Source organism: Limanda limanda, chromosome 17 (assembly GCF_963576545.1).
Source record: "Limanda limanda chromosome 17, fLimLim1.1, whole genome shotgun sequence".
Taxonomy (NCBI): domain Eukaryota; kingdom Metazoa; phylum Chordata; class Actinopteri; order Pleuronectiformes; family Pleuronectidae; genus Limanda; species Limanda limanda.
In genome coordinates, this window is record NC_083652.1 from 10,130,921 (window position 1) to 10,154,606 (window position 23,686).

The 23,686-nt window shown below is 41.4% G+C and overlaps 1 protein-coding gene across 1 annotated transcript; it reads right to left on the minus strand.

The window, feature by feature from the left end:
• Window positions 1-1,251: 1,251 nt before the first annotated feature.
• hs3st2 (heparan sulfate (glucosamine) 3-O-sulfotransferase 2) lies at window positions 1,252-20,005 on the minus strand. The gene is made up of 2 exons (XM_061090428.1): window positions 19,491-20,005; window positions 1,252-1,870 (listed from the first exon to the last, which is right to left on the minus strand). The coding sequence occupies exons 1-2, from the start codon at window positions 20,003-20,005 to the stop codon at window positions 1,252-1,254; spliced, it is 1,134 nt and encodes a 377-aa protein (XP_060946411.1).
• Between the last annotated feature and the right edge of the window lie 3,681 nt (window positions 20,006-23,686).

Here is a 23,686-nt window from a genome sequence, read left to right on the forward strand (position 1 = left end):
ATTAATAAAAGCAAAAATAAATATCTTCCCCGAATTTGATTCAATAATTGCGTAGGTCGTCGATGTTCCTAATCCTTTGCTATTACGACATTAATGTAATGTTCACATCAAGAAGGTCACACTTACTTTTTTGTCATATTTCATAGAACACAGATTTGGATGGATTTCTTTGTATCAAAATCCGTTATTGCAAGGCTTCCAACTTTCTGTGCCGAGACTTTTGGAGGTTTCGTAGGGGAAATTGTCAATGACAACTCTGATTGGCTTTCAGGTTCAAATTAAGGAGGTTAATCTGGCTGCTGATCATTGAAACCCATTCAGAGAGGGAATGAGATCGAGTCCATCAAATGAGAACATTTTTAGCATTAATGAGATCAATGACACGCATGGCAGCACTTGGTAAGAAACATTTTATCTCTCAAGAGACTCAATGCAAACTTCTTGTTACTATATAGTTATAAATTCTGCAGGAGGGTGAAAGACCTGCTCATTCTTCTGTTATCATAGTCCCACAACCTCAGGGCATATTTCTGATTGAACTCTGTTACTAGACTCTATAACTAGACACTAGGTTTTTTGCTGAGTCAAGAAAAAGTGGAAAATATCTCAAAGGAATACTTCAACCCTTTTGCCTTTTATTTCAATGATCACAAAAAAAATACTATTACATAAAATAGCTGAATTGAATTCAACAAATGTTTAACTTGTATTATCTCTCTTTATACAGGTTAAATTTTTTTCAGCACAGCACATTTATTATTTTTAAATTTGTCATTTGAGCTTAAGTCAACAATAAATAGATACATTTCAGTGCAGAATAGCTGCTGGGTGAGTTTATTATTCATTTTTTGAGATTTTACCGCAACTCCAGGTTGAGATCTCGTTTTAACCGTACACCAGTGGTTTATTCTGACTAGAAATTATGAATATATAAACAATCTAGATAATGAACATTCAAGCATTGCATTAATGTAGCTCTGGTGTTGGTAGTAGCCGGTTGATGAATTCACATGTCATGTTCTGTTTACAGTAAAGAAAAGTCATTATGTCATCATTTAAAGGAATGGCACTTGTTATCAGAGCAACTCAGCATTATATGAATCCATGTGTATGATTAGTTTCTAATGTCTGAGCTTTTATATTCAGCTTGCCAAGTTAAACATAGATCAGTAGATTTTAACATTTTTACCCTCGGTCAATTAAATTTTAAAATGTCTCTGGAGGTAGCCAGACTGTTTCTATATAGCGCCCTCAGTCCCACTTGAAGTCCTGTCCCACTGTTTCATAGAATTTGGTATTAAATGGCCTATAAAACTCCTGCAGCTGCTCTATGACCTCCTCGTCGATCAATACGTGAGTCCTCCCCTTGGATTTGCCGAGGCAGCGTGGCTGGCTGCTGCTCTCCGGCTTCTTCAGACAGGGGAAGCCTTTGGTTCGATTAAAGTAGAAGTGCTTGTCCGTGATTATTCGTTTCAGTCCCAAGAAGTCCTGAACGCGGCCCATCTCCCCCGCTGGATCAGTGATCAGCCGCTCGCCGCTCACAAAGTGCATCTGTGACGGGCGAAAGTACTGCAGCCAGTTCTCCAGGTACAGGATGTACATTCCGATCCGAATGGCGTTCCAGGAGGTGTCAACGAGACCTAAACTTCTGTTCTTAAAGGCCAGGTGCTCAAACGTGGGAATGTCGGGCTTCTTGGAAAGAGTCTGCGTGTAGTCGGAGATGGCTCTTGTGACCGGGTTACGCACCACAACAATCAGCTTGGTCTCGTGGGACATGCTGGAGATGCGTCTGGGTGCCTCTCTGGTGACGAAGTAGCTGGGAGTCTTCTCTAACGTGATCTGGCTGTCTAGTGTTCGCGGCATCAGTCCCCTGGGAGAGGGAAAAACAGAATGAGACGGAAAGGATGAGTCAGCAAGAGTTTTTATTTTCATGTACAGGAGGAGTTTCACATGGTGTTTCTGTTTTGTGGATGATAGTGATTATAGAGATGTCAACGTGACACAGGAAGTTTTAATTTTCATTAATCCCTAGTTGGATCACTCATATTTAAACACATGTATTATGTGTTGTGATAAATCCAGATTACCAAGTATACAGGTATATTCTTTAAATGTATCTTGCTTTGACTCACTTATTCAACAAACCCACACTTCAGCCACAGTTCTGTACTATGTACATATTACATGGTCAAAAATGTGAGTCTAACCAATGCTCTGCTGATGTTACCGCATGTTATTCATATAAATACCGGAACCATTGTGCTTCAAAGTAGAATAACAGAAACAGAATCATACCTACAAGCGTTGATTATTGTGTAAACTAACAATAACACATTTAGAACGCTAGTGCAGGTCTCATTGTAAACATGTGTGTTTGGAATGGGCCTGTGGTGGTGCTGGTTGCAGGTTTCCCTCTGTTGTAAAAGTGAGCTGTAGTAATTGCATCATGCCCAGTAAAGGCCGACTGCTGGACTCAGTCCACAGAACCTTGAAGGGGCACTACCACTGCTACAGAGTAGTGATGGTAAGTTCGGATCATTTTACCGACTCGGTTCTTTGAATTTCTTTCAGCAAAATGAACAAATCTTTTTTCGAGTCATTTCAACGGGGGGGGGGGGGGGGGGGGGGGGGCACGGTCCCCTTGGAGACAGCCATGACTGACAGCTTTTGTGTGGCAGATCATATTTTTTTCAAGAAAACCTCTATTAAATACAGTACAACATGACAGTTTGTATGTTTTTAAATTGTCATTTATTATCACATTGGCATTTAATTATCACGGCAAACAATTACACTGCACTAAACTGTTAGTGTAAATGTAAAGTGAAAATAACAAAACCAGTCAGTATGACTTGTGAACGAATATCATTCACGTCTTCCTAAAACGGCGGTCACGCGAAAGGGAATGAGGTAACTGTTTCCTCTACTAAACCAATGCAGGTCACGTGAAAAAGGATCCAAAGACTCGTACCCGAACACCCAGTCAAAATGAACGAATCATTTCTGTTTCCTCTAGCTACCAGTACTGAGCCTATGCATGCAGGTCACGTGAAAAATGATCCAAAGACTCATACCCGAAAACCCAGTCGGGAAATGAACGAATCATTTCTGTTTCCTTGACTGAGCCTATGCAACAGTCCCGATGCGCAGCCACAAGAAAATTAACAAATCTCTCTTTGAGAGGACTCGTTACTCCCGAGTCCTTGTAAGGAACGACACATCACTACTACAGAGTGCTGGTCGCTTGTAGTCAAAGATTATTGAAATCATCATCTCTAAATCGCATCAAATTCAACACTGCACTTCATTGGACCCTTAACAATACACATAGCAAGTGTGAGGCCGATAAAATTCAACATCAAATGACAGTTCCAAATTTACGTGACTGTCAACTGTTGACTGTTACTTTGAGGACAGTATTATTACTTAAAACTAAAGTTTAAGGATACATCAAATAATTGAAAACCATCATTCCGTCAAACTTCCAGCAAACAGATCATATTCAGACGAAGACTCCCTAAACAAAATGTGATTCATTGGTAACTGGACAGCTTGTACAACAAATACATGGATCATAATTATCATCATAATGCTGCCAAGCTCATGGCTTTGCAAACTACAGGCAAATATTTACATTTGTCATGTGTGTTTCCCTTCCAAGCGTAATATGTCATTCTGCTTCAACACTCTGCTTCAGTTAAAGTTGATTAATGGCCATCTGGTGTTGGCTGAAGAGACACTTCCATATCATCCTCTCTCTGTTTCCTGCTTCCTTTAAATAGAAAAGTGACTCCGCTGTAGCGTCAGCAAAATCACTCTGCAGTTGGTGAAAGAATGATTCCAAAACGGGGGCCATTAAACTGGTCTTTTACTTTTATGATTACAGAGAATATAGCGGCTGGATTTCTCTGTTTCACAGCGTGTGAATCAGTCTCTGGATTTCAGGTATGTTACCAGGCAGTTCTGATGATTAAACAACACACTTTCTTTATTATTACTGTGGGAAGGCTTCGATTAAAACCTAACCTTTCTCAAAGCATTCTCTCTCAAGGTAGGGGTAGCCATAGCTTACCACTAAAGTCTTGGAAATATTGATCCATTTAGCTTTATTTATGAATCCTGAGTATCTGGCTCGGGTGCCTCAGGGCCACTAGGCAACTATTAATCTTTTATGAGAACAGCACCTTTTCGAGCAAACAGCTTTGCAACACACTAAAAGAACTCGCAGCCATCTTCCAGGAGGTGCAGAATCTCAACAGATTTTAGGTTGTCTCCTGAGGGAACTGTCTTCGTTATCTGCCTCCGTCAGTTCCGTATATTCTCACCGCCCTCTGAGATGAAGATTGTGTTGGTGAGAAGAATCTCCTGCATGTGCTGGTATAGAAACTGCAAAACTGTTCAAGACCGGGCTGACAACGTGGAACACATACAGCAGAAGGTCACAGATGGCTCCGGTTAAAATAGTGGCAAATCTAACTACATGAACAATACACATAAGCTTGAAAGATGAAATGTTTCCCTCACACAGGATGTATTTGTCTGGATACAGAGTAAAAAAAATTCTGAGGTGAGTGTGTCCATCAGAGGAACTTGCAACATATGCTAACGTATCTTGAGTTATTGATTTTTTTTATAGCTGCTATGTTTGTTTACTCTGACTGAGTCTCGGCACCGGATAAAGTACACAACTGTTACGTGGAGGCTGTAGCAGGCTGAAGGGATTGATATAGACAAGATGGTAATGGAGGTGTAACAACTCTGACTGGAACATGTGGTGAGAACAGCGGCACCAATGGGATCAATTATAGCAGAAGTGTCAAGCAGGGTTAAAAATTATATAACACAGATTTGGTTTCATGTAACAGACACACTGCTGCTCTCACAAATTTCTGTCCAGTTTCTTTCTATCCTGCTGTTGTTTGAGGTTAAAATGATGACTTGAAACTATCGCATTGTCTCAACCAAACAGTACATTAAACTTTTGGTCCCAGGAACTGTTTTCAAGGAACTGAAAGGTACATGCAGACCGCTGCACACTTGCACTCCACCTGAAGTCCAAAGACCAAGGGAGATTAGAGAAAAATAGCCTGCTGACGTATGAACAACCGACGGCTACAACAAGCCACCCCACTCCAGTCCACCAGGCGGCAGTAGTGCAGCAGTCCATCCAATAATAATGACACTATATAAATAGATCAACACTACAACTGTAAAGAAGGAGAGGATTCAAATTGAGCTGATTTTTACGAGCTATAGCTGAGATCGACCGGCTACAACAAAAGGATTTGACCAATTAGGTTGAGTACTCCACTCTGCAAGCTTCACCCCAAAGGTTCCACTACCCCCGAGGGAAGGGACTTTTTTCAGAGGTAGAGATTTCCCCAGAGATTAATTTAGAGCCTGGCCCTTGCAGAGGTTCCTATTTCCTGGGGAAAGCTCATATGATGGAAACATTGTGTTTCCATCATATGATGGAAAGTGGTTTAATTAGGTATGTTACCTAATTAAAACCACTGTGTTCTGTCCGAGTTATTATTACTTTATTATTATGATATTACTGTTTCCACAAAAGTGGACATTTAGGTTAAAAACATGGTGTAAATTACCTAGTTTTGAGTCGATTTCACTGTCGGGGCTTACGGACAATTGGATGACACCACAGGAGCAGCATGGAGTTTTTTTTCTTTTTTTACGTTAAGTGGTCACCATTTACCTAAATTGTATGCAGTGCTGTTTACCCCTGAAACACCACAAGTGTCACTTCAACCACCCCTCCATCGGCATAGCGCTGAATAGATAATGAGTGAATTTTCATTTTTGGATGAGCTATTCCTTTAGCATGTAGTTTGAATACCTTGCTTAGAAAAATATGTTTTTGTAAGGAAGTAATAAAAGAAGTCCTGACGGAAACAATATTTTGGGGTGTTTCTGCTTGGGGTTGTTTTTTTGCGAGCAATGTGAAAACTTGTAAAAAACAGATGGATAGAAACATTCTCAAATACAATCTGCAGTAATTAAAATTAATTGTGAGTGAAGGTTGAATAAATCGGTAGAGTCTCTTCCGAGATAATTCCATCCGTGACAGAGCTGCGTATGGAGAAACAAGTTGCTACCAATTAAGTGACAAATTCATTGTATCCTCAATATCTGCTCGCACGACATTAGAGGAAAACAGAGGCAGACGCGGCTGCTGTGCATCATCTCGCCGCGACTCTAATCTCGCTCGGTGACTCATTAAATTGACACCCACAGCACCCATGTCCACTGTGCTCCGGGTGTCTGATGTTTCACCAGTAGTCAGGTGTCCAATCAAAGGCTCGTTTAACTAGCTGGAACTGCAACCAAGGACGACAAGGCGCAATCCGATGATCAAAGCATGGCACTCTTTATGGTTTTTAGCCGTAAGCAGGGCCATTTATAACAGACGCTTGCATGAGAGTAGGTGCAGCTTCGACCATCATCTTCCAAGTCACCTGTCTTGGAGTGATATTAATGAGGAACACTGCGGGGATGCCTGTTCTGTCTATAAACATGTTTTTTTAATCAAGCCTTGATAGTCGCGGCTCATATTCATATTCATTTGAGTGGTTATAAAATAAGATTTTAATGGCTACGCATATATCCTTAATGGCCATATGTCCTCTTTTAGGTGATATAACAAGTAGGATGCAACTGAGGAGATGAAATTCACCATTTTTAATACATACTTTTCTTTGCCGGCTCAGACACATGGCAGCCGCAGCCCCATTTAACGTATCTGTTCGTTACTGAGATAACAGGAGTCAAAGCGGGAGGGGGACACGTTGTACCTGAGGCCCGGTGTCTGAACCAGCCGTCAGAAATGTGCTTTGCCTGAATATTTCTATTTTTTTTTTACTCCTATGCCCCCAAGAAAGTCTCAGCCCTGCACACAGCATCTGAAACCAAAAGATAAAACCGTGGGTCTTTTCTGTGGCAGGTAATGGTGTGTTTTTAGTTAAAGCTGCCCATATCTCACTCTGTAATAATTATTTGTAATTAGAAAAACTTACATGATTGTAATTCTAGCGGAAATGCCTGGAGGATAATCACTGATCCTTTTCACAGCGACTTTGTGCAGTAGAAACAAACTTTAAAAACTCACTTAAATGTGAGGATGTCGCTTTTGGGGAACACGGGCGGTCCCTGACACACGATCCTTGATTAACTGACATTTGAGTGAAGTGCTCTGATTGATCACCAGCTTCTCACACAGCGTCAACACTAAATTCCTCGGGGGTAATTTACAGTTTTCTTCACAATCCCTGGTAAAACTTAACGTCAGGACGCATTACAGGCCCGGGAGTGACATTTTAATCACTCTGGGAAAATGAAGTCAGGTGTGGAGGATTTGTTCAGTACTGTAGATGAGTCCTGTTCCTGGTTAAATAAGATAACACGGTGGAAAGCTCATTCTGGCTGGATGCGTCAGCGTTGCATGTGATGCTGTAATTGCACAATTCTAGTGGTAGTTTGTGTAAGCAAATGGAAAATTTTGTTTTTCTAAGTTCTGTTTGTGTTAATCATTGACACATGTAGCTTTGATTTATCATGATCATATATTTATATTTTTTATAATACTCATTCCATTAAACAATACATCTTAGTTAATATAATAGAGTTCTGGTCTGTAATAATGCCATTGAATGATGTATGAGCTTCGTTGTCTCCAAGAGGAAGCGTTAATAAACAATAAAACTATCGCCCTTCTGCAAAGCTTACCTTCAGGTAGTCAGGGTCAACAGTGGATACAGCCATTGCTACTCATTAATTTGCTACAGTAAGCCGAAAGCTAGTCTGCATATTGTAGTGACCCTGAAACAGCCTGCAGGCCATCTCACTGAACGATTTATCTCTGTTGGCGCAGTGGAAGCAGGAGGTCTGGAGTTCACTCTCAGTTCCCTCTGGAGCTGCTGTATCATTATGGAAGAATACGCCACAAACATGGTTGTCTTTGTCTGAGAGGAGCAAGGACTCGCCATTACGCCCAGATTAACCATTTTCTTGCAGTATTGTTTTCCACTGGGAGAATACGCTGCACTTTTGACTGCTGCAGCGCTAAAGCAGGATAACAGTTAGGCTGTTAGACTTTGACCGATGACAAGGACATTTTTCATTAAAATGAATGCTGAAAATTTAAGTGTGTAACATTTGAAGTATGTGGACCTCTAAAGCAAAAAATGTTTTTATACTTCTGTAGAGAAGTCTGTATGTGTCAGTGGACTGGTTTATGAAGGGTTGAATGAGCTCACACAGATCTGACGAACATCTAATCAGGAAACAGGAAACTTAGTCCTTAATGAGTTTCATGCATTAGTAGCTACCGCAAACATAAATTAATAAACATAATACATCAATAAATCTATTGCTGTGATCAGAGCGAGCTAATGTTCATGGCGATGTGACCATTATATGAAAAAGAGGAACAATATTATAGCCTCTTGCTAGTGTCAGAGAAAATACTTCGAAATCAAAAAACATAAGTAATGAACATAATTTGTTCAGCGGCATTAAGATCTCTACAGACAAATAGGGCAGATGAGAGGTTGTTATAAAATTAAAACAACAAATAAGAAACGTCACAATCACATAAAACAGGATGTCCCATCAGAAGGTGTATCTAAATGTGTATATAAATATTTTATGAAGTTTATATATTGCTGCATCACTTCCTGGATGTAAGTTTTCTTAATGCAGTGAAACATTGACTCTTCGGCTCCAGACAATGTGTCTTGTTGGACCAGGGAAACTTCTAAAGAGCAAACGCGGGTTCATCGGGGATGCAGACCATCAGAACGAGTAAAGGTCAGCTTTGAATCATCTGCTTGTGAACAATCAATAAACTCAGAATTTATTACTGTCATTGTTCTCTGGTCTGAACTTAAAACAGAATGTTGCATATTGTGAGTCTAAGTTTTCAGTGTGTGTTTGCAGCAGGGCTACACTTGCAAAATGCAAGTTTCATCTCAAAACAACAAAGAGAAGTGTTTGAACATTACACACACAGTCAAATATACATGTGGTTTTCTAACATGTGAAATGAAGACATGTAAGAACACCAGTTTTGCATGTTGTGAGGTAAAGAAAATGTTTAATCTTCTCATGTTCTCCCAACTCACACCTACACTGATCTACTTACTCAACTTCAAACTAACCAGTGTTGAATGCGCATCATCTTCCCTATCACTTGCAATTAATCAAGTTATATTGCGCAAACAGACAATTACTAATATCACAGTTTAATGAGTTGGGAAATTCAGGCGAACACTGGTCTGAGGAGGGTTTTACTCAGAAGCAATTCATCACAATGTGAAGTGTTTCTGCAAGGCCAGGGGCACCGAGATTTAGAGAATGGCCTTTACCTCCCACCGGGCAATAAATGTTTATCATTACAAGGGCTAATAATGAACCCAGACCATTAAACAATATGCGGGCATATGCATAGGCTGGGCCGGAGAGAGAGGTCCAAATCAAAGTATCTATTACATGCTGTGTTTGTCCAGTCTCTGGAGTAATTTAACAGCAAAACAGTTACACAGTAAATTATAAGAAGAAGGCTCCCGGGCTCTCATTGCCAATGTGTTATCACAGGGAGCAGCATGCAGAGTAATGATGGCCAATCCTTGGTTATAGTGTACACAAAAAGCTCTGGTGTGGAGACAAAATGTTGCTTCATGATGACATTTCTCGTACTTTAATATATTTTATTATCAGAGGTACAAAAGGTGAAATCGCATTGCATCTTTATGTTTACGAATCCTCAATTACAGCAGCACAAAATCATGCGGCAAAGTGCAAAAGTAAACCGAACATCGATGATGAAATCAGGACAGAATATGAATATGCAATATATTTAAATGCATTGCAAAGTGAGACTTTGTGAGACAACTGCTTTGGGTGCGAGTGAATTCTGTTTTTGTTCATTTTTCTCACATGATTATGTAGGATGAGATTTATTTACTGCATACATGCAGAGTTAGATCCGTGGAGTGATATGATCTAACAGTGAGGGGATGTATCACATTTGTTGTGAGTGCTCTGTCCTATTGTTGGAGCATTAAAGTGGAGAGTAATTCAAAATCAATAATGTTTATAGGGAACACTACATTTCCAGAATATGCCGTCACTTTTTTTATTGTCTGTGTGCTGGACATTATGTGCGGTGCTTTTAATAAACAGTCTATGGTGCAGAGGGAAGTTTGGGTACATCCTACCTAGTTTGTCTGCAATGCAGATTTTATAGTCAAGGTTTTTCATAAAATGAAACAGAATTTGCTTTTATATTTTTTTATATTATCGTCAGAACCAATTTCACAACTTTTCAATACAAAAAGCTCTGTAGCTCAATATTAAGCATTGAAGCAAGAAAAAGGAACATTGTGCCCCTACTCTGAAGGGAACTTGCGAAAGAGATAATTGTTCTATAAATGTCGCGGCCATGACGGAGATCAGCAGCCTGTCTATGGTGAAGTAAAAATAATCTGATCGTCAAAATGATGTGGTGAGACAGACATTATCGGCCTCAGGCTTCCACTGGCAGACCACTGCTGTAGTTGATCTGAGGACGTAGAAGAAGGTTCAACTCGGTCCACAGACTGACGGCACTCTGCCCGTCCCCACTAAGTGTCCCTAATACTCCTCCTTAATTGTGACACATTCAAACCTCTTTTTCTTTGTGAAAACTTTCTTTCAATACTTTGAGAAACTGACTCTGGGAAACAGGGTTTCATACAAAGCATTTGTCCTGAAATGTCCTGAAAAGCCAATACCACTAACAGACCTGCTCCCTGCCGTCCAAACCCATTAACAGTTTATTTCGCGCAGGTAGACGGTGCAGAGACAATGTTCCTATGCTGCGTGGTTCTCATAATGTCTGTGCCACCGTTCTTCCTAAAGATGTCATCTTGCTCTTGCCTGATATGACGCCATATAGATCCGGTCTCCGCTGGAGAGGCTGCTCCATTATTAAAGAATCACTCATTGGGATTACACCAGTGATGACATCTGATCATTAATCACCGACAACAGAGACCTGCTGCCTTGAAAGTCTATTAAGAATTAACAAAGAGCAGTCCAGACGAATACAACGATCCTTCGGCCAATTCATTAACGAACAGAGGTGAATAACAATTCAGCGTCTCGAGAATCAAGCATCTATTTTCTCTAATTTAATGGAAGACAAATTGGTTCCAAATAGACTGTCTAAGAGACTTCAGGCCTTTTCTTACCCGCATAATGGTATCAAAACACATTTATAGCAGGTACTGTAATACTGTAAAAAAAAACAACAACTGCATAATGTATTTAACCTTGGACCAAATCCTATTTAATCGCTGTCATTTCAACTCCAGTCTCTTGTTTTCCTTGAAATAACAATTATTCATGGTTTGGGCTGCAGAAGGGAAATGACTGACACTTGCTCTCCTTGAGCAATAACACGTTGAATTGATCTGAGCAATGAGCTGTCACATTAACATATGGCATGGGAAAGTGTCCGGGGATAGCGAAATAAAGACGCCCAGACAGACAGTGAAAGCCTCTGAAATGTTAAGCTGTTTCTAAACTTACACTGTTTATTTTGTGCATTTTTTACCATGAATTTACAGTGAATTTCTGCGATGAATGGCTCTTTTCAACAGATGAACTCATAAAATCTGGTCTTTAAAGGCTTTTGGCGACGTTTTACCATCATGTGAATTGCAGCTGAAATAAAAGTGTTTTATAATAGTATAATTCACATGAAATGACCTCCATTGTGATAACATTGACAATATAAATGATCGATTGAATCAGCGATGGGCAGATTATATCCTGCCCCTGCACACAGTCAGTAACACCTTCAGTTCCTTTGTGCAGTTTTACAGCGGGCATCTTAACTGACCTCATCATCCGTGGAGCTTTAAGAAGTTCATTCCTGGTTTACAGTATCGCCTGAGGCAATGTGTCGGTCAAGGGTATTTTAAAACGGAGACTGGACAATCCACACACCTTTAGAAGGTCTGAGAAAGAACAAAAGGAGACGGAATGGGGGAGACAGATGAGGAAAAGCTTCTACAGGATTCGATCCCTGGTCAGCAGGGACACGCTGGGTTTGCCAAGAGGTGAAAGTGAACAAGCTGACAATCTCGTAAGGTGAGATAAGGCCGGTTGACTTTGAGACGTGTCAAGAAACAAACTAGATGGTCGTTAGTCAGGTACTGGTGTTTGGGAGTAATGGGTGTACGATGTACAGGAGTACTGGTTTGTGCAGGCCACTAATACACATTTAAGAAAAGATTTAGATTTCTGTTAATTACTGAATAATCAAAATATCACACCTTGTCCCTCAAGTCAGTGCTGACTCATTTAATATGTCATCAAGATTTGCACACCTCCCCCTTGTTAACTTTAAGATACCTACAGTGATTTAATTACCTAATAACATTAGATACTGAAATCACTGTAGCATTAGGATTAATATGTAAAAGTTAAATAATGCAGTCACCACAAATTTATATTTTACTGCTAATAAAACAATTCTGACAAGTCTGGCAGACGAGAGACTGATCATCTCTTAAAAGTGAGCAACACACCATATCAAAAAATAAATATATAATCAAAATCAGTCGAAGAATAACGTTAAACTGCTGAAGATATCATTTGAGAGGTTGAATAATAATCACTATTATACCATAATAACAGTTTTTAATGAAGATTGCACATCAGTGGTATATACTCAAAGATAACACCTACATCTACCTGAAAGAATTTACATGAGAATCTCACTTTCTACAACATGGGACCTTTAAGTAGTGGTGCAATGTTTACTGCATTCACCTTCTTTTTAGCAAACTAACCTTTAATTTGAACACAAAGTGCAGTTTAGGCTGATGGGGATGTCATGTATCGGCCTTTTTATAAGTTTGACCTGATTATGGTGATAGAGGACAATGCATATAAAACCTCTAATAATATATTAAGCCTGAACTGAAGTGGCAGACTGACCTGCAGACTAATCAATATCAAATTACAAGTCGTTAATGTATCAAATGACTGGACTTTCCACACCAGCTCTGATACCAGATAGAACTGGTACTCTTCTTTTATTGCAAATAGTAATGCTTTACCATGTGATTAGTTCATAATGGTAAAGTATTTATAACCACTGCATGTCTCTGAGCCGCACTGGATTGAAGACAACTCATTAATAATGCAGAGTTAGGCCGGACCATCCCTCGCTGTATAATGTGCAGTTTTCTGTGTTAAATGAGAACAATCTAACGTTCTGTCCTCATCAACCTTTCTGATGGTACTGTTCCAGAGCTCCCCGCCTCCCAGAGCCAATTAATGTGGACCTGGAGAATATTCGCGGCTGCAGCCTCTCATACAGTTTCAACACTTGCTGGGGAATCGACTGGAAGTGCCTCTGACTCCCGCGAAATCAATAGAGCTGAGATGCCCTTTTAAGTCTTGATGGAGTATAGCGACATGTTTTTGTTTGATCTTTATGATTCTGCAGAGAAATGGAATGAGTGGTGAGAAAAGTTCAAGGAAATTGGTGGTGGTGGAATGTCTGATTTATCCGGGTCCTGCATGGTTTTGTGAACACCCTCGTGCAGAATAAATGAGGCCACGTGTGTGTTCTGCTCAGGAGGCGGCGTAATGAACACTGCGCCATTTTTATTCTGATCCTAAATGATCCGTCACATGGTTAATGTAACAGGACAGACTGTGTAACCGAACCGAACAAGTAGCCACTTCTCTGAAAACTGATGGGAGTGTAATTCTGCGTCGTGCATGTTTCTGACGTTCTACGGATATTAGCTAGTATTTTAAGATATGTTAACTGGGGAGTATTTTTAACACGTGAGTGCTGAAAATGATGAGTCACCTAATTAGCACGTCCACAGTCTCTTGTGATAACACCAGAGGCCCTTTGCATTTGCTAATGAAGATTGTGAGATGTGGTTGATGGCTCGAAAAAAAAAAAGAAGTTGGTCCTCGTGTTGAGTCTTTTATCAAATATAATTACACCTTGCTACTTAAACCAAGGTCAATAATGAACCTCTGCGCTCGATCGGAACATCAACAGAAAATTGATGGATGACCAGTTTAGCCCCGCGAGGCTATAATAGTGATTAAAATGATTTCGCCAATCTGCTGTGGTCAAGGTCAAGAATGACCCTGAGCTCAAACTTTGCCCTTCTTAGATCATCACATTAGCATTGTAGCATTTAATAGCCAGACAGTGACCATGCAAGATGCTAATGTGTAGCGTGTTAGCATTTTATTGGAGTAGTGATATCACATTGGCAACAATATTAACATTTACAGCTTCCTAAATATTAAGTTTTAATGTTGCTTATTGTTTTATATGTTCATAATCAATCCTGCTAAAAAAAGTTATACTCATTACCTCCACCAAAGAGGTTATGTTTCACACCATTGGTGTTTTGCCCATTCGTCCATCGATGAGTGTGCAGTTTGGTGCGGATCCAAATAAAAATCCATATGTAGTGAATTTAAATGTGGGTGCACAAGGGGAATGTTAGGCTTTGTTATTAATAGCCATTCTAGTTATTGATTAATGTAGATTATTTTCAGGTTTCTGTTTTGTGTGGCTCTTGAGATACATCTCCTGGTCACTAGTTTTCTTATGTGTGTAGCTTGTGGACTGAGCACAAAGTGATTTCTGACGTTGCATGTTAAAACCCCAATGAAAAAGTAATTGAAATAATTAATCAAAAAACTAACGGATCGATTACCCATTGATAGAAAGACCGACATACAGATATATACAGTATATGAAAAGAGTTATTAAAGAGATCTCATGGTAGCTCACTGAGACAAAGCAGAGAAGCACATGTCCTATGCACAAATTCATGATGCTACTTGCTACAGAGACAAATGTGACAGTTAATCAAAATTAAAGGATACTTTACGTGACATGCCGCCAACGCTACAAACGCTAGTGACAGATAATCACTGAGGGCCAGTCTGAAACAATGAACATCACTCAGTCACTCGTCAAGTTGAATAACACGTGCTGCAGCCCGGATTCTTCCCGTCTTTGTAGCCACGGTGATGTTTATTTATCTTACGTCTGTGAACTGTGTCGCAGTCGTCACCTCAGTGAGGGAGCTCGATTAATCTTTACTTAAATCTAGAGCGACACCGAGAAAACAAAATCGAACGCCTGTGAGGCCCACACCTCTGGCCTGACGGTTTGTTTATTGATGAAGTAAACAGTTGCTACTCCTCAATTAAACTGCATTAAGATGTCGAAGGAATGATGTGATGGATTGTTGCCGTTGTGGTGAGTGGATATGGTCGGAGCAGGAGGATATCTGATGTGCTGATGTTTGATTCCGTATGTTAGAGGATCTACTGCATCTATTTCTTCCGGCATAGTCTGATGTGTTCGGTCGACACAGCCTCACGGGATTGTGTTTAGATGCCATGTCACTGCTGGGAACATTTCCCATCTCAATTCTATACGTGAGCAGTGTGTCATGTCGGGACATTGCAGTAAAATCCAGCATGTCCTTTAACATGTTAGGGTTCAGTCAGTGGAGAAATGACAGGGTGTGGAATGATTTTAAAAAGTGTGTGGTGATAGAATTCAAAATACAAAAGAGGAAATTTGAGTGTTAGTTATATCAGGTTGTTTCAGTTATTACCTCTGCAGAGGAGGTGATGTTTTCATCTGCGTTAGTTTGATAAAAAGATTACACAAGCTGATTTCCCATAAAGTTTGTGGAGGATTTCCGTGGGAAAATTTGGTGCAGACCCGCGTCAGAGGAGACATCCAGGAATTTTGCGAGACAGTTCGTCTTGGAAACATTTCCGTTGATCTCTCAGAAAATATTGAATCATTACGGCGCCAGGGGAGCAGATGTTGGGGGAGTAAGGTGCCTTGCTCAGGGGCACTAGACAGGGTAAGGAGAATCCTCTTGGATTTTTGGACAGATCAATCCAGGTTTGTCTTTTTGTTGTTTCTCCGTGGAGTCGAACCAGAGACGAACCAGAGACCTATAAATGTATCTTAATCATTGAAAAACATCAGGCATGTTTAGGGGAGTGTGTGCAATTTGTTGCAGACCCATATAAAAATCTTGATCTCTTGAATTTAAATGTGGTTACGTAAGAGGTCTTGGCGTAGGTATGATCTTTCTGACTGCAATTCTAGTTTCTATACATTTCCAGCTGTTAGTGAGTGATGTCATGCAGTAAAATCCAGCATTTCATTTACCGCTGTTAGGGTCAGGGCTCACTATTGGGAAAATGACAGGGCATGAAATGACGGGTGACAAGCCAAAAGTACCTAGTGATAGATTTCAAATTGACTCAAGGAAATTGGTGTTTTACCCCATTTGCTGTTCCAGCTGCATCTCAGATGTTTACCTGGTGAGTCTGTGGTTAAGCTTTGTCAACGTGATGCATTGATGCTCGTTCGTGAGGAAAAACCAACTGTATCAATACACGATGACTCCTTTACACTGTTTCAACATTAGGCCTGATGTGTGCATGTGTTTCCATAAATCAATCTACCCTCGCATCACTGAGAAGGAGCAGCCTCTGAGCCCATATTAAATGCCTCCGTGTGCCAAGCTATTTCATAAGGTATCTCACCGGCTTGCAGCTCACTCTGTTAATTATTACAAAGACCGACACCTTTGTTTGTCAATGTGTTGTTTCTAAAACAGTGTAATTTGTGAAATGCACAAAACGATAAAGGCTGACAGCCAGTAAAGTGGCCCCTTAGGAAGTTTTACATCCACTGTTTAAAAGCAAAACGACGCCTTCCTGTGAATGCAAATGAAATGGCAAACCTTGCAGCCTCAACAGTGTAGTGCATGGAGAATTAGGATTAGAATCAGAAATGGCAATTGAAAAGAGGCCTTATAAACAGTTGTTAGGAGTTTAGATTTGAACAACAAAGTTCTGAGTCTTTTTAGTTTAACATTAATACAGGTTTGAAATACTAAAAACGTCTGGTTCATTAGTTTGGGATAATTCTGTTTTCAAACTGATATACTGTCTTGAGTCAGAAAGAGTTCAGTGGTATTCTGTCTTTGAAAATACTGTATTTGCAGTGGGATTTTTAAAAAAAAGCATGTTTTATCAGTGTTTAAATCCCAAATGTAAAAACCTGTTTTGTTACCTTTAAAGACTGATCGTATGTTTTCAGCTCTATAGAACTTTGATTGAAGGAAATAATTCTTGGTCTAAATTGAGGACCTGGGAACGAGTAGAGTTAAAGTGGCACAGTGATTTTAGTTCAGACCCGTTGATGGGTGTGCGCCATTAAACAGAATGGCTTTCTTTGCAGAGATGTTTTGTCTAACTGTTTTGTGTCGAGAGGAGTATAACGGGAATAAGAGAGGGTAATTTCATCAGGTAAGAAAGTCCTTCACAAACCAGGAGTCAGGACCTTCTGTTAGGTTGTAGGACTGAATCATTAGAAATTGTGTATGTCTCATGAGCAAGAAAAGAAATAAGAGATATACTCATTAAAAAAACTAAAAACTGAAATAAATAATATACCTAAACTATTCAGTCTCAACATAAACTGAAGCTAAAAGTTTTGTGCACGTGCAGGACTACAGGAACTAAATTAAACATGCACAGCCCGTTTTTAAAAGCATAAATAGTTACCGGAAATTGTGCAAACTCAGGCTGCTGAACGCCAAAAGACACCTCCTAGTGTGCATGTCTAATGGGACCTGAGCAAACTCTCAGCTGAGCCATGATGGGCAGGTTCTCATATACATGATAATTTCCTGCCGCTTCTGCTGTGTATTCCTGCAGTGCAGCCCGAGAACAGACTTTGTCACTTGTTCCGTGTTGTTGGTGGCGTCGCTCTGTGGTCTGTACCTGCCACGTTGGTGACATTGTGGGTACGTGAGCGGAAAGCTGCTTGGTGGCTCCAGCAGTCAGTGTGTACTGTAACACAATGCCATCAAGTCTGCTGTGGAGGTCATCAAGCAGACATCCGTTTCAGTCAGCATGGTCTCAGCCTTGCAGAAAGCTTTAGGGCTTTTGTTGAGAGAAACCTTGGATTTCTTCTTTGTGATTTGTTTCACTTATCTGAATTTAAGATTTGCAGATAAACTCAATAGGTTAGAGACGGAAAAATATTAATCTGAAAAGGTGTCGATGTTAACAGGTGAAAACATTGGAATCTGGTGAAGTCATAGAGCGTCACACGGGTGGGTGGGCGGGGATGAAGCTGTGGGCTTGTTGCACCTTGTGTGCGCCTTTGCCTCCACCAGCTAAAGCAGGGACATCTTTTGCCTGGGTGTAAGCCTGTTTGAAGGCAGCTGGTAACCTGGGGGCTGCCCATGTCATCATCTGAGCTGTGTGGCTGCTATTGTGTGAACTGATCTCGCATCAGCCTCATGGAGCTGTCTGTTCAGCCCCATGATGCCCGGCTGACAGCTCACATCTGCAGCACGGAGGAAAACAACATTGCACAAACTCAAAAGTAGAAACTTGTGATCTAAGAGGTGAAGCTGAAGTGTGTGTCTGTGTGTGTTTGCATGTGTTGCAGCCTAAAAAGATCTGGTGCCAGGCTGTGGAGTTATTGTACAAACGTGTCTGACGTGACTGAAGTGCCTCAGACTGTGACATTAATTAAATTACTTTTGAACTAAAACCCTCAGGGGAAAATGTACCTCCAGCAAGGATAACAATCCTACACATCGAGATCTTATTCTAGAAATAAATGTATCTGCACCACCCTGTCCTAACTCATACCACCATACATTTCAGATTGTCTTTACATCTAGATCAATACAGGCGGTGGACTAGTGGCAGAAATTTGGACTATGGGCAGAAAAGGTCTCTGGTTCGTCTCTGGTTCGACTCCACGGAGAAACAACAAAAAGACGAACCTGGATTGATCTGTCCAAAAATCCAAGAGGATTCTCCCTACCCTGTCTAGTGCCCCTGAGCAAGGCACCTTCTCTCCCCCACCTTACTCCCTTACTCCCTCCCCCTTGCTCCCCGGGCGCCGTACATGGCTGCCCACTGTTCTGTGTGTCCTGCACCAGATGGGTTAAAAGCAGAGGTTCAATTTCCCTCCTTGCATGAGTGTGCTTGTGCATGTCTGTGCATGTGTTTGGGACAAATAAATGTATCTTAATCAACTTAATCAACTTACATTTTGAGCAGGTTGAAAATTACTAATCTGAGGAAAGTGAAAAAAGCTGAAAAAACTAATATTCTTTGGAATGGATTCTTCCCTAACACATCTCTCCATGCATCTAGTCTGGTGTTTCAGCCCTTTCCTGTATAATAATTCTGCTGTTTGGCATGGATCTGTCAACACCAGGACCCCAGGTGAGTGGGGGGGGTTTCACATGCAGAGCTGAGGGCCCTGGTAGAAGTGACAGCACTGCGGGTCAAGGGGATTTATCAAAGAGTAGGAGCCTATGTGCCAGACAAAATATTAATGACCATCATACTGTGTGTTTTATTTGTTCTCTCACCTGTACCAATCCAGCCCCCTGTCGTAGTTTCTGTCGAAAAAGTGCGGCTCTGTTCCGAGTGCGCGCACATCTGGATGTATCCGGATGAACTCCAGCACCGCCCTGGTGCCTCCTTTCTTCACCCCGACTATCAACGCGTTCGGCAGCTTCTTATTCCCATATCTCTGCGCAACGCTCATGTTTCTCAACTTGGTATCAGCCCAGTGACTCCCGGACGCGGGGGGGGCTTTACTTCGGTCCCGGAGCTCACTGGATCCTCGCCGGGCAGCGGTCTCATCCAGGGCGGACCGGACTTCCAGCGACGCGCAATTCTCTGAATTTCCAAGAAGTTTCTTCCCCCCTGCTGCGGTCTTGCTCGGCGGGCACCGTTTCCCCTCGTATCCCTGGTTGGTCATGAGTGTGCCCCGGCAGAAAAGAATACTATAGCACAAATAGGTGCAGGACAGTGACACGGTGAAGATGAAGGCGAGTCTTGCGCTGAATCTGTTCGTAGATGAGAGGAGCCTATGTGCCATGTCTCCATGGGTTCAAAGTGCTGCATGGTTTTCCATCGGAGTCCTCCTCCTCTGTGGGTCTGCGGTGGGAGACTGGCAGTGATCAAAAATCGCTTCCAAAGTCAGACAGACTGGGACGTGAGGATGGGGGCGGCTGCTTGGAGGCACCAACTGCGCGTAACTGTCATTATTTCGTTTCATAGGCTGCAGGAAAAACTTCCAGGTATAATCTGATTACGCACAGGCAAAAGGGGGGCAGCCCTCCTTCAAACAAGTTCTTCCTGAGTTCCTCTTGAGTTGCGTCTTAAAATGAGTCCCACAGAAAAGTGTCGCCCATCTCTTCCCTCCTTGTGTCCTTGTTGCGCGTCGGGTGTGAGAAGAGGAAAAGTGCAGCGCGTCCTCAGCTCCCCCCCCCCCCCAACTCCTGCTCGCCTCCGAGGGGATTTCGATGCGGAGCCCACCTTTCCTTTTCATAATGAAGTTGCTGAAGATATATGCACTTAAGCTACAGGCTATACATATTTAATCAACCCTCTGACGTCATGCACATGATCATAATTCAACATGCGGTTTTATCTTTTAAAGGGAACATCCCAAATATTTTGTAGGGGGAACATCATGTGTGTGGGTGGGCTGATTCCAAGATGCAACATCCTGAGTGACAGAATCGTTTCAGCATTAGCTCCATTTTCTTTCAGAATGTCAGAGCTGCAGGAGGTGGGTTGACTGACCCTCATGCTCAATGTGTTTTATAACATGCTCCATTTCTGATCCTGCACTTGGCTTTTGAAAGCAGCCATCACCGTGTTTGTAATCAGTTTTCTGCCTGGGTGCAACATGTTTGCTCTTCACTTGAGACAGAATGATTTATCAGGCGCAGAGCTGCATTCTCCTCATGTTGAGTTCTCTCTACACACACACACACACACACACACACACACACACACACACACACACACACACACACACACACACACACACACACACACACACACACACACACACACACACACTGGCATTAAAAAGCACTGATGTTAGGATCACACTTGATCCTCCTGTGTTATCTTGATGTTTGCAGACTGGAATTCAGCGTTTCACTGGGAGCTCTTTCACTGTCATGTAGAGAAGAGAGGCAGCAGCTGCAATGTTCGTGGTCGTCCATTTTTTAATTACCAAAATATGAATATACATTGCCATTCTATCTACGTCTCGGACCCTGCACGGAGGCATAATCTCACACTGGCTTTTGTTTCAAATCAATTTACTGTGTTAGTGGGTTGTATGGAAGAAAATGGAGTAAATGTGTTTGGCATTGCACGCTGACTATTTCAAGGCAATCAGTTCTGTAAAATAAAAGTGAAGCGCACAAGTGAAGGAAGTTGGTTTTCTGAGGGATTAGAATGATGTAATTACACTGTAGGCTATTTGGGAAGTGAAAAACAGAGGAAATGTAGAAGGGTTGCAGATGCTCTATAACCAGCCAGTCATATTTCACTGAACTCAGTGTTCGTAAAAATCCGATTTGACATTAAAAAAATAATGGTATCCTCACGTTGACACACAGAAATCCGACTGAACTGGTTTTCATAAACAACTGAATATTCGAGGTCTCGTTTTTAACGGTACACCGTTTCCTGATCATTAAATTTTGTTTACTGCAAATAACGAAGGATGTAAATCAGGTTTATGCTGTGCACTCGGCTCCAGAAGGACACAGAGAGGTGCTTTGTCACATTATACAAGTAAAATGTCTAATATTCAATGCTGCTTAAACAGACAACAGCCTTGGCTCCCACGGGTATGTACCGCTGCACCATCCGACAGGAAACAAGTTGAGGTTACTTTATTGTTTTTATTTCTGTTACACTATAAAAGCCTCTGCACTTTTTTTATGAAACAATTTGTCAGGCCCGTTGAGCTGGCCCTCGGACAGCATCGTTTCACCTGCGGCTGCATTTCCGTTTGCTTTTACCTTCTTTTTGGTTTGTCTGCCTTCGATTCAAAGATTGCATCTTCAAAGCAAGAAGGTTCCTCGTTTGAATCCTGGTTCTGTGTCAAGTTTGCATCTTTTCCTTCCCACAATCCAACCTTTTTTGGGGTTAGGGTTATTATGAGACTCTACGTTAATCTACTCGTTGATGTCAGTGTGGTGGTTGATTGTCTCTGTTAGTTGGCCCTGGGATGGACTGGTGACCTGCCCAGGCTCCAGTTCCCCTGCTAACCTTTGAAAGATAAGTCATATTGATAATGGATGGATGGATAAGAGTATATAAGGCAGTAAAAAACACCAAAAATGTGTTTGTGAGAAAAATAGCATTTTAGTTTTTGACTCATGCCACGTGGAACCATCCTCTGTAAAATATGGTCAGCAAACATGTCGATCACTCCAAGGTCACATGAAGTCTATCAAATTCGAAATGACAGAAATACGAAACGGGAAAAAGTTCCAACTCGAACAGTTTTACATTTCAAAGGGATGGTGAGAAGTGGGAAACTGCAGTGGAAGCAGTTCTAAAACTTCCATACTTCTTTGTTTTGATGTGTCACTCATGCACATGAGAGAGTGGCCCTGGACCCACAAGGACGCTCATATTTGTAGCTGGTGTGAATGAATATTGGCTCGGAACATAAATTCAAGGGACACGACGAGAGAGATTTAAAAAAAGGGGGAATAAATCTGCGTGGTGGATTGTACACTTACACCTGTGGACAACACTGCACCTGTCCACAGAAGCCGTGTCATTAACAGTCAACGGGGACAGCTCCAGGTTCCAAGGAAATCTGAAATCCCTCCTGAACTGTGTTCCATAAAACCTCAGGAATTAAAAAAAAATGTTTCACTCCCACATTCGGGAGAACTTTGATCAAGCTGAAGTTTCTGTATTCTGTGTGGATGTATGACTAATAGAGCAGACTGTGTTAAAACTTTTGCTGGATGTGTGCAGGTATCCCAGAAATTGCCCCTAATCACAAGCTTCTGCGATACGTGATAGTTTGTCGTGCCGCGAGCCTTCGGAGGAATATGACATTTGTAGGGCAGCGAGCTGACTTTCATGCCGTGCCGTCGGTACTTCTGTTCGACACAAACATGACCTAATCACACACTTGATACACGTCAATGTTGTATCAACACAGCAATCAAAAGCAGCACTTGACCACTTTCTGCTATGAGGTAATTAACCTCACTGACTGTCTCTTTGCTGCGATATTAAAGCTGCCGAGCTGCCCTGGCTGAAGCTAATGTTTCCAGCAGGGAATATTGTCCCTGCAGATTCAAATAATCTTTCCCTTTTAAATTGACCACTGAGGATATATAACCTTGCCAAGCTTCTGCACAGCGGTGCAGTAATGAAACATCTTCCCGTCCTATAACGCCAAGGATATCAGGAAATCTCTTTTAGTTATTTTACCGCTATGCAGAGATTACAGGATCACAGTATCAGTATGATATCAGGACTTGACAGGATTTAGTTATTCCACCCACTGTATGTGATAAACCTGACATTATCCTGCTAAATTATGTGGCACACTGCAGGCTGCTGAAGATGCCAGGGTAAGGACAGTAAGAATTGTTTCTTTGGGGAAAAGAAGAAAGTTTGACAGCCTTGATGAGTTTCAGAATTCACGTTGCCGAGTAAAAAAGGACCCATCTTTATTTGTGGTAAACACCCACTCAGTATTTCCTACGATTCCCATCTGTCT

Excerpts from the sequence above, each read along its gene's own strand:
- hs3st2 (XM_061090428.1), bottom strand. The coding sequence starts at position 20,005 with ATGGCACATAGGCTCCTCTCATCTACGAACAGATTCAGCGCAAGACTC. Across the intron at positions 1,871-19,490 it reads AGGGGGCTGGATTGGTACAG|GGGACTGATGCCGCGAACAC; the intron begins GTGAGAGAACAA and ends TCCCTCTCCCAG.